Source organism: Ambystoma mexicanum, chromosome 6p, assembly GCF_040938575.1.
Source record: "Ambystoma mexicanum isolate Mex_15411 chromosome 6p, UKY_AmexF1_1, whole genome shotgun sequence".
Classification (NCBI taxonomy): domain Eukaryota; kingdom Metazoa; phylum Chordata; class Amphibia; order Caudata; family Ambystomatidae; genus Ambystoma; species Ambystoma mexicanum.
Genome location: NC_090935.1, coordinates 1,132,664,866 through 1,132,680,269, shown reverse-complemented (window position 1 = coordinate 1,132,680,269; position 15,404 = coordinate 1,132,664,866). Strand labels below are relative to the sequence as shown.

The following is a 15,404-nucleotide window of genomic DNA, read 5'->3' as shown; positions in this document are numbered from 1 at the left end:
TGAAATCACCTCCTATGATTATGCTATTCGAAGGATGGCGAGTGTAAATCTCCTCCAAAATTGAATTCAGCTGTTCCAACATGAGATCTAGTGATATTCTAGCTGGGTTCCAGTAGAAATCAATTATGTAAAATGGACGCCATGAGTGGTTACAGGATGAACGTTGAACTACCAGCATGTACTCTGAGCTCTGAGTCATCTCTGAATTCACATTTAGACTGTTATTGATGCAGATGCCCAGCCCTCCAGCCGGACGCCCTCCCCTACCAGTCTTGGCTTTAGTGTAATATGTTGTGAAGCCATTTATTACCAAATCTCGTGTATTAATCTTTTTCTGTGCAAGAAATCTGAGAATGAGCAGGAAATTTATCCTGCCATGTAGTAAAAATTTTAAGTCGACAGGAGTTCCAAGAGCAAATGGATATTTCGTTGTTACTATGAGGGATGTCCTGCTGGTTTTACTTCATTTAGCGTTTTTGCTAAAGGAATCAGCCATGACCAATCTTTGATTGTAGCAGTTAAATTGGCCAATTGGGTAAGTGCTGATATTTCTGTATCTCTGAGGGCTTGATTGCTATCAGCTTGTATGTCGGCCGTGGAATGTTTGGGCGGTTGGAAATGCAAGAAGTTTTTAGCTGCTTCGTGAGATTCATATTGAAAAAGTTCGAGTCCCAGTAGCTCAAAGGTCCATACAGTGTTCGAGCAGCAACTTCGTAATTATTAAGGAGTGTGTTTTGCATACCATTCTGTTATTGTTGGAATTGTACATTTCCACCCACTCAATGTCCTCTGATTTCAGATTTCTAAGCGATGGTATAAGGTTAAAAATCTGCAGTAGGTGAGAGCGATTGATCGTTTCTTGCCATTAACATCTTCGTCGCTTTGCCATCCTATGATAGTCTCCATTTCCCTATCTAACTCACTGGTAGCATTGGGTGGTATTTCATTTTGGCGATCTGAGCTTTTTTCCTCCTCGCTCTCTTCCAGGATGATGGACGGTAAGTTAGAGCTTGTATTGCCGCTCAGTTCCTTGTTGGGGAGTTCCAGTTTTTCTGTGCAGATGATGGAACGTGCTGATTGTGCCATTTCCTTCTTTCCTGTAGGTACTTTTTTGTCTTTCAGTTTCAGGTCGAGCTGTACTTTTGAGTTAGTGTTTGGCAGTTTTTTGCTACCCTTATCGGGAAAGAAGGCAGAAAGTTGTAGTTGCTTAGATGGTTTCGGTTCGGTAGCCGAAGTTCCTTCAATACAAGTTAAAGGGGGTGCTTTTGCTTCCCCAATATTGTGCGTTTCTGTCTTCTTTATTTGTGGTTCCATTATGGCCGTTTGTGTTGCTTTTTTAATTTTGTTAATTTTTTTATGTTTTGTTACACTTTCTATTCCATTTTCTGCTTCCTTTTTATTTGTCAATTTGTTTTTCTCTATTTGGAGGGCTTTTTTGCTTTCATCGTCTAACTGTTCGAAATCCAATGCGCCCTCCTCCCCTGATGTATTTTCCTGGGTGTCTTCCATGACCACACCGTTAACATCAGCCTGGGACATGACCACTGATTGTGCAGTTTCTGTCATATTTGTCTCTCTTTTGGGTCGTAGATTCCTTTTTAGTTGACGTATGTGCATGCGCTTTTGTCTTCGTGACATATATGGACCCAATGAAAATCCCTTGCTGCTCCTGGAAGGGGCCTCATTTGTCATGTTAGACACTGTTTCCTCATTTGATTCCGATTTATCCTGCTCAATTAACTCAAGTAGGATAGACGGACTGTCATTCTTCTCTCTACGAGTTGAGGGACAGATAGATGGAAGGCTTTCCGATCCACACTCTAAACTAAGTGAGACTCTGTTTGTTAACTGAGTGATTTTTGAGTCCAACATGTCTAGTTTGTTATGAATTGTGTCAATGACTGCTGATGGTTCTGTAGGGAGCTCTGCCTGTGTGCTTTTGGTCAACATAGTTTTTTTCCCCAACGTTTTGGCATATGATCTTGATGACACCGCAAATGGTTTTTCCGAAAGGTTTGTATGTGCTGTTTTGGAGTACAGTAAGGGTACTTCGGTTTGTGTGGCCAGAGATAAAGCTTGAATTGCCTTTCCTGTGGTCGAGTTGTTCTCTTTGGGTTCACCGACTTTCTTTAATCCCATGAGATAGCCCTCTATTTTGCTTATTTTACTGAGGGTTTCTTTGGCTGTTTGTTTGAGTTCTCTAATTTCCAGGTGGTTAAACTCATGCCCCTTATCAAGCAGATTCAATATTCTGGTTATTACGTGGAATGTCGACTCTGCATTCTCAAAATCATTGAGTGCATTTGTCATTCCCATAATAGGAATTTGAGAGGCTTTGTGTGCTGCCAACAGAATTTGTTTAGAATCTACCAGACTGGAGCATGCTCTTGCCCCTTCGGCCGTGCTTTGATTTAGCTCATAGTTTGGGGGATTGTAACCGTTCATAGGAAAAGATGTATGCATTGAGGTTAGATCTGAGTTGAGAAGTCCCATTGCGGGGCCTGATGGGCGGTCTGAGTTGGTACATCTCGCTCCGAAGAGATGTACTTCTTCAATGGTTCCATGTCTCGGATTTGCGGGAGTCGAAGGCCCTAATGACATACGTACTCTTTTTCCCAGCTCCGCCATTATAGTTGGGGCTAGCATGGATTCATCGGATATGCCCTGTTTCAAAAGGCCGCCTGCCCCACTGCTGGATGGTTTAGTATGTGGATCTTCAAGTATGCTCAGAAAGATGAGTTGTACAGAGTGTTCTCCCTCATACATTTCCTTCAGGGGGAACAGAACTATTCCATGTGGATGTGTACATGGTGTGTGTACTTCTACATTTACTGCTACAGTGTTACCCTTTATTGCATGGCCAGTGTTTTTTTCTATCAGCATTTGTGTGTTTACTACTTCAGTGAGAGGTGCAGGTTTTACTATCTTCTCGCACAACTTCATACTTCTTAGCCCGCTGGCCATGCTTTCCTCTCAATTTAAGTGGAATACAAAGTGTTTAGCTTCCTTGCTATCCTAGTGATGTGTAGCCGTCACGTGGTATACTAGTAAAAAATGTGGTAGTATCTGTCTCCCCTCGTAGGCAATCGTTGTAATTTCACATACAAACCAATAGCTCACCTTGTCAGCAGCACACATACGCATCCAATTTTCATACGCAAGAGATTACAAAGGTGAACAGGGGTGAGAAAAATAAAGAGCTCGAGGCCACCTCGCCACTCTCAACGCCCGCCCAAACAGCACTTCGAGGCACTTCCGGGGTTCGCAGACCTGTGCCTTGTTGTAGGAAGTCTTGGGGGCGGGTGCAGGGGGGGAGGGAGCTTCCCACCGTGATTACGAGGCAAGAGAGAGAAAGGGGTGTTTGAGTACGTGTTTGGAAAAAATCGAGCTCAGTAACAAAATTACACTAGATGAGAACACTACGTGTTTCCAACCAACAAAATACTGGCTCAATGAAACAAAGTACTGGCCCACAAGATTAGAGGACAAGAGTCAAGTATGAGGTAGTCCCATTATGAGAGTTCAATCACGACTAATAATTACTTGTGGCTCTTGGTGTTTCGAAAGCCTCTAGATCGCTGTGCTTCTTCTTGCCGACGGCGTCTGGTGGCAGAAAGCAAGTCCTTTCAGAGAGGGTGCAGGATGCTGGATGGAACCCAAAAGATCAGAGTAGCAGCCCAAACAGCACTTCCAGGCACTTCCGGGGTGCGCGCGCGGGCGCGCAGACCCGTGCCTTGTTGTAGGAAGTCTTGGGGGCGGGTGCAGGGGAGGGAGGGAGCTTCCCACCGTGATTGGCAGGTCTTGTGGCTCTTGGTGTTTCGAACGCCTCTAGATCGCTGTGCTTCTTCTTGCCGACGGCGTCTGTTGGCAGAAAGCAAGTCCTTTCAGCGAGGGTGCAGGAGGCTGGAAGGAGCACAAAAGCTCAGAGTTACAGCCCAAACAGCACTTTCAGGCACTTCCGGGGTGCGCGCGCAAAATAATTGATTCTTAAAGAACAAAAAATAAAATTCCACAATGCGGCAGAGCATGGGGAAATAAATTGGTAAACTGAGGTCATGGGATGCGGTGCAGGCTATTTATGGAACCAGGAACCCTGATGCTGCATGGCACTCCCTGGTGGTAAAACCATCCAAAATATGCAGCTGCAGGAAGATATATTTAATATGAGGAATCTGTGGGAGGAACATCCATCAGAAAGTATATTATCAAACGGGATTTGTTGAATGACTTTGTGGATGTGCTTATTTCTGCTTGGAAGCCTGCCACCAAGTGGCATACGTTTTTCTTTTGGTATAGGGAGAGGGATCATTTGTGCAACTTCTGCTGTTCTGGATTTCCTGTTTTCCTTGGCCTTGCTGCCACCCTGTCGATCTTTAAAAGCTCCTCATTTATGGGAGTCCATCTAAGATGATGAATCTGTTCGAGGATGGAATTTATTAGAAGATCAAATTACTTACCTATTGGCAATGTTCTTTTTAATGGACTTGTCATTCCTCCCACAGATTCCTCATTGCCGTCCCAACCTGCCTCTAATGTCCCTTGGCTGCTGAGTGCTAGGGAAAAAAGTGTAATTGTGACTTTACTGTAAACAAACGGGCCTGCACTACCCAATTCTTAGAAGGAAATACATTAAATTAAATTCGAAGAGCAGCATTCCAGTTCTCCCGGCCAGTCACATGCTAATTAGTTCACCCTTTTCCCAAGTAACATTTCCTTAAGTCTCACAGTCCAAATTGCCCGTTTACTGCTTGGGCATTCCTTTATATGGTTAGGGATGTGCATAGGAACCATCAATGAGTTGTTAGTAGTTTCGATTAACTGTTTAGTGAGAATTAATTTTATTCTTCCTTCCAGTTTCCAAGATCTGAACAATAAGCAACCATTTGAATAATGATATGATGTGTCATTTATAACGTGCCTGTTCACACGTGTTTATATGCGCAACAAGACATGAGGGGGAAACAAAGGGAGAACAAAAAAACGATCTTACTAGGCCTTGTGTCATTCAGCTTGCGCAAGGGCGGGGAAGAGAGGAGGGACTGTAGCGTTGCAGATTTCTTTACTACATATGCCAATGCCATTGTTACGTTTAGTTTGCAGTCAGTGGCTCTTGGAACTGGCTACATTCTCAATCTGTGGAAGTGTTGCCTCTCTGGCAGGATTTAAGTTAATCCATATCATACAAGTTTGCAATATCTTATTTTCTGCAGAATATTAGAAATTGAATAGATTTTGAACACGGGTCATAATACCTCTGGGTCCCACACATGCCCCGGAAATGTGAATAGTACAGTATTTATTTTTATTTTTTTGATATTCATAAAGCGTACTTAACCCGGTGGCATGTGGGCACTGGCTTAATGAAAGTAGTGGTTTCAAGTATACTTGCTTAAATACGTAGTTCTAAAGTTCCCATAATAATTCTGTACCAATCCATGATTATTTTTGCCAAAACAGGATGACTATGTTTAATCTACTTTTTGTTTTGCACTGCAGATCTATGAAGATTCCATTGTCCTACAATCTGTGTTCAAGAGTGCAAGGCAGAAGATTGTTAAAGAAGAGGATGAAAGTGAAGATGAAAGCATTGATGAAGATGATGAAGACGAAGATGATGAGTCGGAGTCTGAGTGTAAGTGCATATAAAATCAATACAGTATCTGTCATCATTCTTGATAATATCAGCCGATGCAAATGCTCCTTTTTCATATTGATGAGACCTGATGTCTCGTTGATTTATGTATGTTTTTTCCTCTTGTTGAGATGCCTAAGGAGAACTAACTGTGTAACTGTCCATTCTCACTGCAGTATGGTGCTAGACGCAAATGGCACCAACCATGCTCAAGGTTTTGGCCTAGTGGAATGCATTGTCTTATGGCGATGGGTCTAAGCTCATCTCTGCTTTTCCTGGTTTCATTCTCACATCGTTGGTTGTGAACGGCGCAACCCTTTTCCTCAAGTGTCAAGAAGCCAGCAGAGCTGGGTTTGACTCTCCTCTGCCAATACCTTTTGTGATTTGCCTTTTAAAAAAATAAAAATAATTGGGTGCATTTGTTTTGATTTCGTAAAAAAATAAAATCAACAGGAATAATAAAGTTCAAACAGTTCCCTTGCTATACCGCTTGACATACAGTGCCGTTTTTATTGATAAAAAATACTATTAGCCTCCATCTGTCTCTATTGTGGACTTTTTTTTACTGTATTTCTATTCATAATGGATTGCGTTATCCCATTGATTCCTCATCTTAGATATATTCTGTAGTATTTTTCACCTCCAGGGGGCACAGTGCAGCTCCAGCTTCAAGAACATCGGGACCGTACGTGGATGCAAATAGCCGGCACTGCGCCCTGTGACTTCATTCCTTTCATACCTCCGAAAATTAATATTTTTCTGAAGTACTCCTAAACTTTTTTGTCGATGTCAACGCCGAAGCCCTCGGGCATCAATCGCTGTGAGGATTGTGACGCAAAGATGTCATTTAGAGATCCTCACAAGATTTGCACATGGTGTCTTGGCTCCGGTCACGAGGCGGCCGACTATGGCTCGTGCCAGTCAATGACGCCAAAGGCGTTGAAGGAGAGACGATCCAAATTAGCTGTCCGAAGATATTCCTCCAAATCCCTGACCACCATACCCTCGAAGATGTGACCTACCGAGAGGAAAGAGACTGAGTCGACCGATCGATCTTCCGAAATGTTCAAGAGAAGATCGAGGAAACATAATAGGCTGTACTCTCAGAGCGATTCCCATCACTCGTAATCTTTGAAGAACAACAAGAGAAGACAACACTCGTCTTTGAAATCCTCACCAGAAAGGCAGGCAATGTTCCCGTCAAATCCACTTGGGCAGAGAAATGGGAACAGTTTTCTAGAGAGCTTCCCCATCAACCTCCTCTTCGAGTCGAGAACAAAATTGGGTACAGAGGTCACATGCCTAGCAAAGCTGGCAGGGACGCTAATAAAAACAGCTGAAAAGCTGGGTTGGAAGTTGGCAAAAACCCTTCGTCATTGACGGCTGTGTCCATCTTGACACTCTTCAATGCTGCCCGGTGCCTACCCAAAAAGGCCTGTCGGTGTTGAGACTCGAAGATCCTTTGTTGCCAAAACATGCTCCGAGGTCAAGGAAAGATTGTATGTCTTTCTTCCAAAGGATTTAAGATGAGGATAGTGAAGTCCCTTTTGAGCTAGAACCCTTGCTACTTACTAATTTTCAGAGGATGCAATGATATAACTTGACCACTGATCTCCAGGAGACAAGTGTGTTAGACACTTCCCCTGAAGTAGATCTCTACCAGCAAGACCCCCATGCTTACCCTAATGCAGCATACAGGTCTGTCATGGTGGGTGACTGAGGCCCTGGGTTGGGGACTGATATTCTGTACAGGGGCACAATAAAAGAGCTAATTATTCCCTTTCATGCAGCATTAAAAGACCCACTTATTGAATTATGGCAAACCCCTTCCTCTATGCGAGCACCGAGAGGGGACCTCACAAAAAGTATAGGCCAGCATCCTCGGACCCTGGATTCCTAGCAAAACACAAAAACCTGGACAGTCTAGTAGACCAGGCTGCAATATCAGAGGCTAAATGGACAGCCTAGCTGTCTTTGCCTCCAGACAAAGATGCTAAAAAGGTAGATGTCTGGGCTAAGAAGATTTTTGCATCAGGAAACATGGCCCTCAAGGCAGTAAATGCTTCCTGCGCTCTGGCTACATATACCCACACTTTTTGGGTGGAAAAGAGAAAGGCTTTTAAACATCTGAGTGCCGCAATTCATCAGCTAACACAACCGGAGTCCTCGCCCTGGAAAACAAAGCCTTTTTGTTACTATGGCTCCTTTAGCAATATAGAAAGAGGCCAATCTTCTGCAGGACAAAGATGATTTCCCAGATCTACAACAGGTAGAGGAGGGAAGACCACCCAGTCCTCCTCCATTGCGTCTGTCCCACTCGGTTCAGCAGCAGCACCAAAACCTCTTTCAATACCCCTCACACACCTCCCTGTGGGAGGACGTCTGACTCAGCATTACGCAGAATAGCACAACATTACTACTGATGCGTGGGTAACACAGGTAGTCTCACAATGGGCACTGTGTCTCCTTTGTCAGACGTCTCACTACCTGCCCGCCCCCTGTCCTGAGACCCAAACCTCTGCTCCCCCCTACTCAAGCTGGAGATTGCTTCCCTGCTGTAGAAAGGCACTTTAGAGTCTGTGCCTCTAGTGGAGAGCAATCATGGGTGATGCTCTCCTTCTTAATACCAAGGAAGGACGGAGGACTGCGTCCCATCGTGGACCTGAGGTGCTTGAACAAGTTCCCAGTACGGGCACATTAGAGAAAGTAACTCTTTCGCAGATTCCTCCAGGCTCATGAGCTTCAGGATTGGCTGGTATCATTGGATCTTTAGTAAGCTTACTTCCATGTGCTGATACACCTCCAGCACAGGAAGTACCCGAGATACATGATTGGCAGTGCACACTACCAATTCAAAGTACTGCCGTTCGGACTCAACTCCCCCCCGAGGGTCTTCACCAAATTGTTGGTGGTGGTAGCCAGTCTAAGAAAGGAGGGAATTGGTGTCTTCCCTTATTTGGATGACTGGCTAACCAGTGACTGCTCGCAGGAGCATGCCTGGGGTCACATAGACAAGTGTCTGCCACTTCCTGCACAGATTAGGCTTCTATTATGAAAACCCCAACACGTGTTTCCCCATTGCCAGTTGCAATGGTTCATCAGGAGAAAAGCACATAAATGAAATTGGTCTCTGAAAAGAAAAGTAAAAAAAAGAGAAGAAAATATGTATCAAATTGATGTTTCCCTGATCTGTTTCTATATAAAAAGGTGAAATTACTTTTATATTTGATGTGTTTAAATGTTTAGGATAGTAATGACTCACCCATTTGATGTGACCGGTTGCTTGTGATTTACTTATTTTAGTGTCCTTAAACAGGAGTTCATATACTGGTCCCTTGTAATTAATCAGGTTTCAATAGTCATTTTCAAATAGCTGGGGGGAAGAGAAATGGAGGCAAAGAAAAATATTTACATTTAATGCTTTGGCTTTAGGAGAAAATGAAAGTTGAGTTAACTAACTTTTTTAGAAGGCTATTATTCAAGTAGGTAAATAAGTAATGGTCCAGTTGCATCTTACCCTGGTTTAAGCTTGCTCATTCTTCAAAGGTTGCTAAGTATGGCCTTGGTAAGCCGTGTATACTCCTCGGGTGCTTTCGCATAGCTGCATTGTCAAAATGCGCTATTTATAGCGTGCAGGCCGACGCGATGACGCCACCACGCCGCGCCCAACGTTACTAAGCGTGGCGTGATGTCATCACGCTGGCACGCCTGCAATGCTCCCGGCAGCCATCTTGGAGTAATAAGTCCTATAGTTAGCTATAGCGGCATCATACCATCAGATAAACTTTATATTATTGTTGTAGTTATGCTAAAAATTCAGACTATGTAATCAAGTCTATTATGTAAACTAAATGTTAAGGGCACTTAAGTTGGCCCGGCGGCCATCTTGGAGTAATAAGTCCTATAGTAAGCTAAAGCGGCGTCATTCCATCAGATAAACTTAGTATTTTGTGATACTGATGTGTTTTTTAACTTGATGATTCAGACTGTGAAATCTGAATTACTGTTGCTGGCTGATCTATAGGGGGTCAAAGTGATCGATTCGATATCTAATGGCTGGCCTTAAAGGACAAGATATATGCCCCAGTATGTGCACAAAAAAGATGTAGAGAAAAAAGGGGGGGCAGAAATGAGGGCCAGGGAGTATCTTTGTCTAATAGTATAGAAAGAAAAAGACAGAGATAGGAGCAGAGAGATGTTTAGTAAATAATACATGTTAAATACCAATATATACAATTCTCTGAATATTATGAAACATTCAGACAGTGTTTTATAACCAATTGTACATTTCTGAATCACAGTTCAATCCAGAAGCACATACATCCAATATGCAAATCCATTTACTCTCATGTTTACGTAATGTTTCCTCTTTGTTTCTTCCCCTTGGGTGGGAGGAAATTTTCTCCAAACCAAAGATTTTAAGAAGTGAAGTATCAAAGTCGGGATGCTCATTGATGATGTGAACAGACAGGGGTGATCTAAGGTCCTTGTGTTTAATGGCTCTGATATGTTCAATAACTCTCACCTTTAATTTTCGCATAGTACTCCCAATGTAAAGTTTTTTGCAAATGCATTCAATACCATAAATCACAAAGGTTGAGTTACAATTAATCAATTGGTTGATTTGCTTTAATTACCATTCGGTAAGTGAATTTCTTTCTTTCCTTGGTGCAAAAGTGGACATAACTTACAGTGTCCACATTTGTGTGTACCCCTGATGTTGGTCTGAAAAAATGCTTTTTTGATGGTCGGAATCGGGCTTAGAAAACTTGGTCTAATTAGGTTCCTGATTGTTGGCGCCCTTCGAAAACAAATATTAGGCAAATTGTCTAAATGCTTTTGCAGGCTTGAATCGGTGAGTAAGATATTCAGATAGAATGTGTTTTATTCGTTTCGCTTCAGTACTGTAAGTCATGATAAACTGAATCTTATGTTCCGGTGATCCATTCTTAGGTTTGTCAATTAACAGAGTTTCTCTGGGGATTTCTCTGGCTTTGTTGAAAGCAGTTTTGATGTTGTTAGATCCATATCCTCTCTATTTGAATTTTGTTACTGTTTTTTTCAAATTTTCTTGAAAGGTGAGTTGAGTGCTGCAATTTCTTTTAATCCTTCGGATCTCCCCATAAGGAATGTTGTAGATCGTGTGCTTTGGATGGTGGGATGTAGCAAAAAGGAGACTGTTTCCAGCTGATGGTTTTGCAAATAGTTTGAATTGGATCTGGTCATCCTCCACAAACAATTCCAAATCTAAAAACTCAATGTTTGTCGGGCTGGCTGTTTTTGTAAATGATAAATTGAAAGTATTGTTGTTTAAGTACATAACATACATTTCAAGTTGCTTGAGGTCTCCTTCCCAAATAATTAAAATGTCATCAATGAAACGACCCCAGAAACGTATGTTGTTGGAGAAACTGGGGTGTTTCCAGGCATGTTGTAACTCAAAAAATCCCATGAGTAGGTTGGCATAGGAAGGGGCATATTTAGACCCCATAGCAGTTCCCTGCAGTTGTTTATATAAAACATTGTCAAAAATGAAGATATTATGATGAAGACAAAAATGTAACATTTCAATGATCATTAAGTTTTGCTGTAGGAAGGAGACTGATCTTGTTTTCAAGAAATACATCGTGCTTTCCAGATCTTTGTTGTGCTAATGCTAGTATATAGTTGAACTACATCTAGTGTTACAAATAGGTAATTGTTGTCCCACGGTATTTGATTCAATTGCTGAATTATATGTTTAGAATCTTTAACAAAGGAGGAAAGATTTGCTGTCAGTGGTTGAAGATGGGTATATATGTATTGTGAAATATTTTCAGTTATTGAGCCAATCCCATTTATTATTGGACGCAATGATGGAAAGTCTTTGAATGCCTTGTGCACTTTAGGCAAGAAATACATTGTTCCAAGTATTGTATTTTTGCAGAGAAGACATTGGTATTCTTTTTCAGTTAGAAGATTTTGATCAAACCAATTTTTGATTTTGTCATTCCACTCAAGTTCTAATTCAGGTAGAGGGTTATGGACTAATACTTCATAGCATTCTTTCATGTTGAGATGCTTCAATCCTTCCCTGATGTAGTCCGTTCTTGTCATGATGCCTACCTCCAAGGAGCCAGACAGGGCCCGGCACCCTCAGAGGCAGGCAACATGTATACTAGGGAAGTCCCAGCCACCCCAGATAGGGGCTCTTTGGACTCAGTCCTGGCGCCGTTGGCATCAGGCTCATAAGGGATAACAGTCCTGGCACCATCGGCGCCAGGCTCATACAAGATATGGAAGGAAATGTGTTTGGTGCAAACTTACCTGGCAGACCATGCTGCAATTTCCTTACCTGGCAGATCATTCTACAACTTCCAGATGAAAAAGGAACTACTTAACCACATGGGTGTGGCTGGTGGCAGGATACATACCTTCAGTGGAAGGATACATACCTGGGACTACTTGAAAGGCTATTTAAGCCACGCCCAGACAGCAAACCACGCTTTGCGTTGTTCTGCTCATAGCAGCTGGACGCTCACCGTGCCTGCTCCTGCTCCAGTCCTCGACCACGCCTGCCAGCATCCTGGAAACACCTAAGGATAGAAAAGGGAAGAAGAAACAGGTGAAAAAAAACCTTACCTGTTAAAGCTGCATTCGGATTCAGCGCGCCAACGTTCCTGCAAAAAGACATAATTTTAAATACTCACTGCGTCGCATACATCTCAGCGCACTTCTCTTACCTGCACGTGGCGCCTTCGGCTCTGCGACGCCCATCCGGATCTCCTGCAGCATTCCAGCACCTACGGGGAGACGAAGAGAAGAAAGCAAGGTGAGAAGGGGAAAATAACCAAGAAGCACTTACCCGCCAAGCTAATTCTTCTTATCTTCGGGTCGATGCCATTCCTTGGGCATTTCAGCACCCCGGCCCCTATGGGGAAAAAGCAAACATCACATTAGTGAATGCAAGAACCGTAGCAAACGAACTATTTTAAACTTACCTGCTTACAGGTCGGACTCAGCTTCTGCTTCGTACCGGCTCCATTTCTTCGGCATTCTCGAACTCCGGCCCCTAAGAAAAAAGAGACAGGAAAAGACAGTAGTGGGCCTACACCAAAACTCACCTGAAATCAGGTTTTCGACGGAAACCGCCCTCAGCCCGGAGTCTTCCATTACCTGCAAAAGAGAAGAGGAACAGTTTAGACTCAAGCTTGCCATAAACATTTACGGTACTTACCGGAACAGACAAGCGAACTCGAACTTACTATCCAGTGACGTAACTGGATCCCAAGGCGCCCCTGCATCAGAAGCAGGATGGAGAGCTCGCCTTTTCAATGCCTAAGGTGAGTCTCCACAGGGAATTACAGAAGGGTTGCAAGGAGGGTGAGAAGGGGAACGGGAGATCAACACAAAACCCGCAGAGTATTAACCCTTCCTTTTTGCTCACAGAAGGGTATTCATCCGAGCCAGACAAGCCGGATTTGGGAACCCAGCCCACTCCATCTTCAGGGTGCTGAACATCTCCTTCGAAGAGGCCACTGCCGTCCAGACCACGCCTGCGCCTCCGTGGGAACCAGGTGAGCGTTACAGAACGCGAAGCCAACCCACAATTACCCACCCAGGCGCCATGGAGACTACCGAAACAGACCAACTGGCCCAACTATTGGGGGAAATTACAGGCGGAAGTTCACGCCGCCCGCCAAGAAACCAACGTTCTTCGAAGAGAACTGATCTTGTCCAAAGAACGAACCGATGACCTGGCTAAACAGCTTTTGCAGAATCAGGCTGGACAAACGCCATTACCTGCTTCCGGGAGAGAGTCCACTCCTATGGCTTCCACTAACCCGGTGCAAATTAACCTGCCGGGAAACATACCTTTGGCCCCACCTGAACGTTTTGCGGGGGACCCCAAGAAATACGCTCTTTTCATGAACCAATGTCGTTTACACTTTTTATGTAGACCTGGGGCCTTCCCTAATGACCAAACTAGGGTGGCTTTTGTTTTATCGTATCTCAGCGGCTGTGCAGCCGATTGGTCTATTCCGTTGGTAAATCAAGACGATCCTATCCTTTGTGACTTTCAACGCTTCCAGGCTAGTATGGAGAGATTATTTGCCCGGCACGCCCAGGGTGAGGCCTTGGATAACGAACTTCTGTCTTTGCGTCAAGGGAACCAAGACCTCCTATCTTATATCGCCACATTTAACAGACTGATCGTGGAAACTGGGTGGCCTGAGAATAAAAGAATCACCTTGTTTCATCGAGGACTTCGTGGAGAGCTAAAAGACGTTCTGGCTCAAATTGTGAATCCACCCCAACTCTGTGAGGAATACATTGATTTAGTGATCCAACTTGATCATAGACTCCAGAATAGAAAGACTGATCGGACTAGATTTGAAACTCGGGCTTTGGTAAAAACCCACGCAAACCCCAAGAGTACCGACACTTCAGAGCCAATGCAAATTGGGGGAGTAAAAGGACCCCTAACGCAGAAAGAACGAGAAAGAAGACGGCAAAACCAGTTATGTCTCTATTGCGGAGAGTCTGGACACTTTCTACGAACTTGCCCGGTAAAACCACCCAAGAAGATGGTTGGAGCCACAGACCAAAACCTTCCAAAATCTGATTCGGGAAATGATCAAGCCCGACAAGCGTAGAGGTCCGCTTGCCGAGCATGAAGACAAACTCTTTGACCTCGCATTTCATCATGCCAATGGCCCTCGTGGATCCAGAGCAGCCTCAACGATTACATGGCATAAAGGCCTATCTCGACAGTGGGGCTATTGGGAACTATGTTGATCTTGAATTGGCTTCCAGGATTGGTCTCCCTCTCCAAACAAAAATCACCAAAGATGTCATTACCACGGTTGATGGGACCGAAATTGCCTCTGGGCGGGTAACACATTCTACCACAGAAATGACACTGGTTGGCCAAGATGGTCATAGGGAAACCATAGTGTTCGACGTAATCAAGGCTCCACAATTTCAGGTAATCTTGGGGATCCCTTGGTTAGAAGCACATAATCCTCGAATTGACTGGCGAGCAAAGAGTATCACCTTTCCTAACTGCAGACAAACTTGTTATTCCGGAAATCCACAAGTGGGTCTAGCCTCAGTAACCTCTGTGTCAGCACAACTACCACTTGAGTATCAGGACTTTCAGGACGTTTTTCAAAAAGAACAGGCCAACACCTTACCACCTCACCGGCCATACGATTGTCAAATTGATCTGGTACCCAATGCTCAACCGCCTTGTAGTAGGATTTATGCCCTTACCGAACCAGAGAATCTTCATTTACCCCAGTATTTGGATCAGTATCTTGCCAATGGGTTTATTCGCCCGTCAAAGTCACCGGCTTCTTCAGCTTTGTTCTTCGTGCCGAAAAAGGAAGGCGACCTTAGAACATGTATTGACTATCGCGCCTTAAATCAGATGACGGTTAAGAATCGTTACCCCCTGCCTCTGATCCATGAACTCCTCGACCAGGTGAAAGATGCCTGCATCTTTACCAAGCTGGATTTAAGAGGGGCTTACCATCTGGTGCGCGTCAGAGAAGGCGATGAATGGAAAACGGCCTTCCGCACCAAATACGGACTCTTTGATTACCAAGTGATGCCCTTCGGGTTGTGCAACGCACCTGCTGCCTTCCAGTATTTTATGAATGACATCTTTCGAGAACTCATAGATGTTTGTGTCATCATATATATTGACAACATCCTAGTGTACTCTTCCTCGGAATCTGATCACTGAAAACATGTTAAGGCCGTCCTGGAGAAACTACGCCAGCACAAA

The 15,404-nt window shown here is 43.8% G+C and overlaps 1 protein-coding gene across 1 annotated transcript in view; it reads left to right on the top strand.

Annotated features, from left to right (window-relative positions):
• Positions 1-15,404, top strand: part of SMARCA2 (SWI/SNF related BAF chromatin remodeling complex subunit ATPase 2) — a 3,136,185-nt gene that overhangs the window by 2,988,644 nt on the left and 132,137 nt on the right. Inside the window, exon 34 of the mRNA XM_069625745.1 lies at positions 5,497-5,632. Within this exon, the coding sequence (XP_069481846.1) occupies positions 5,497-5,632 (136 nt within the window). The remainder of the gene's footprint in view (positions 1-5,496; positions 5,633-15,404) is intronic.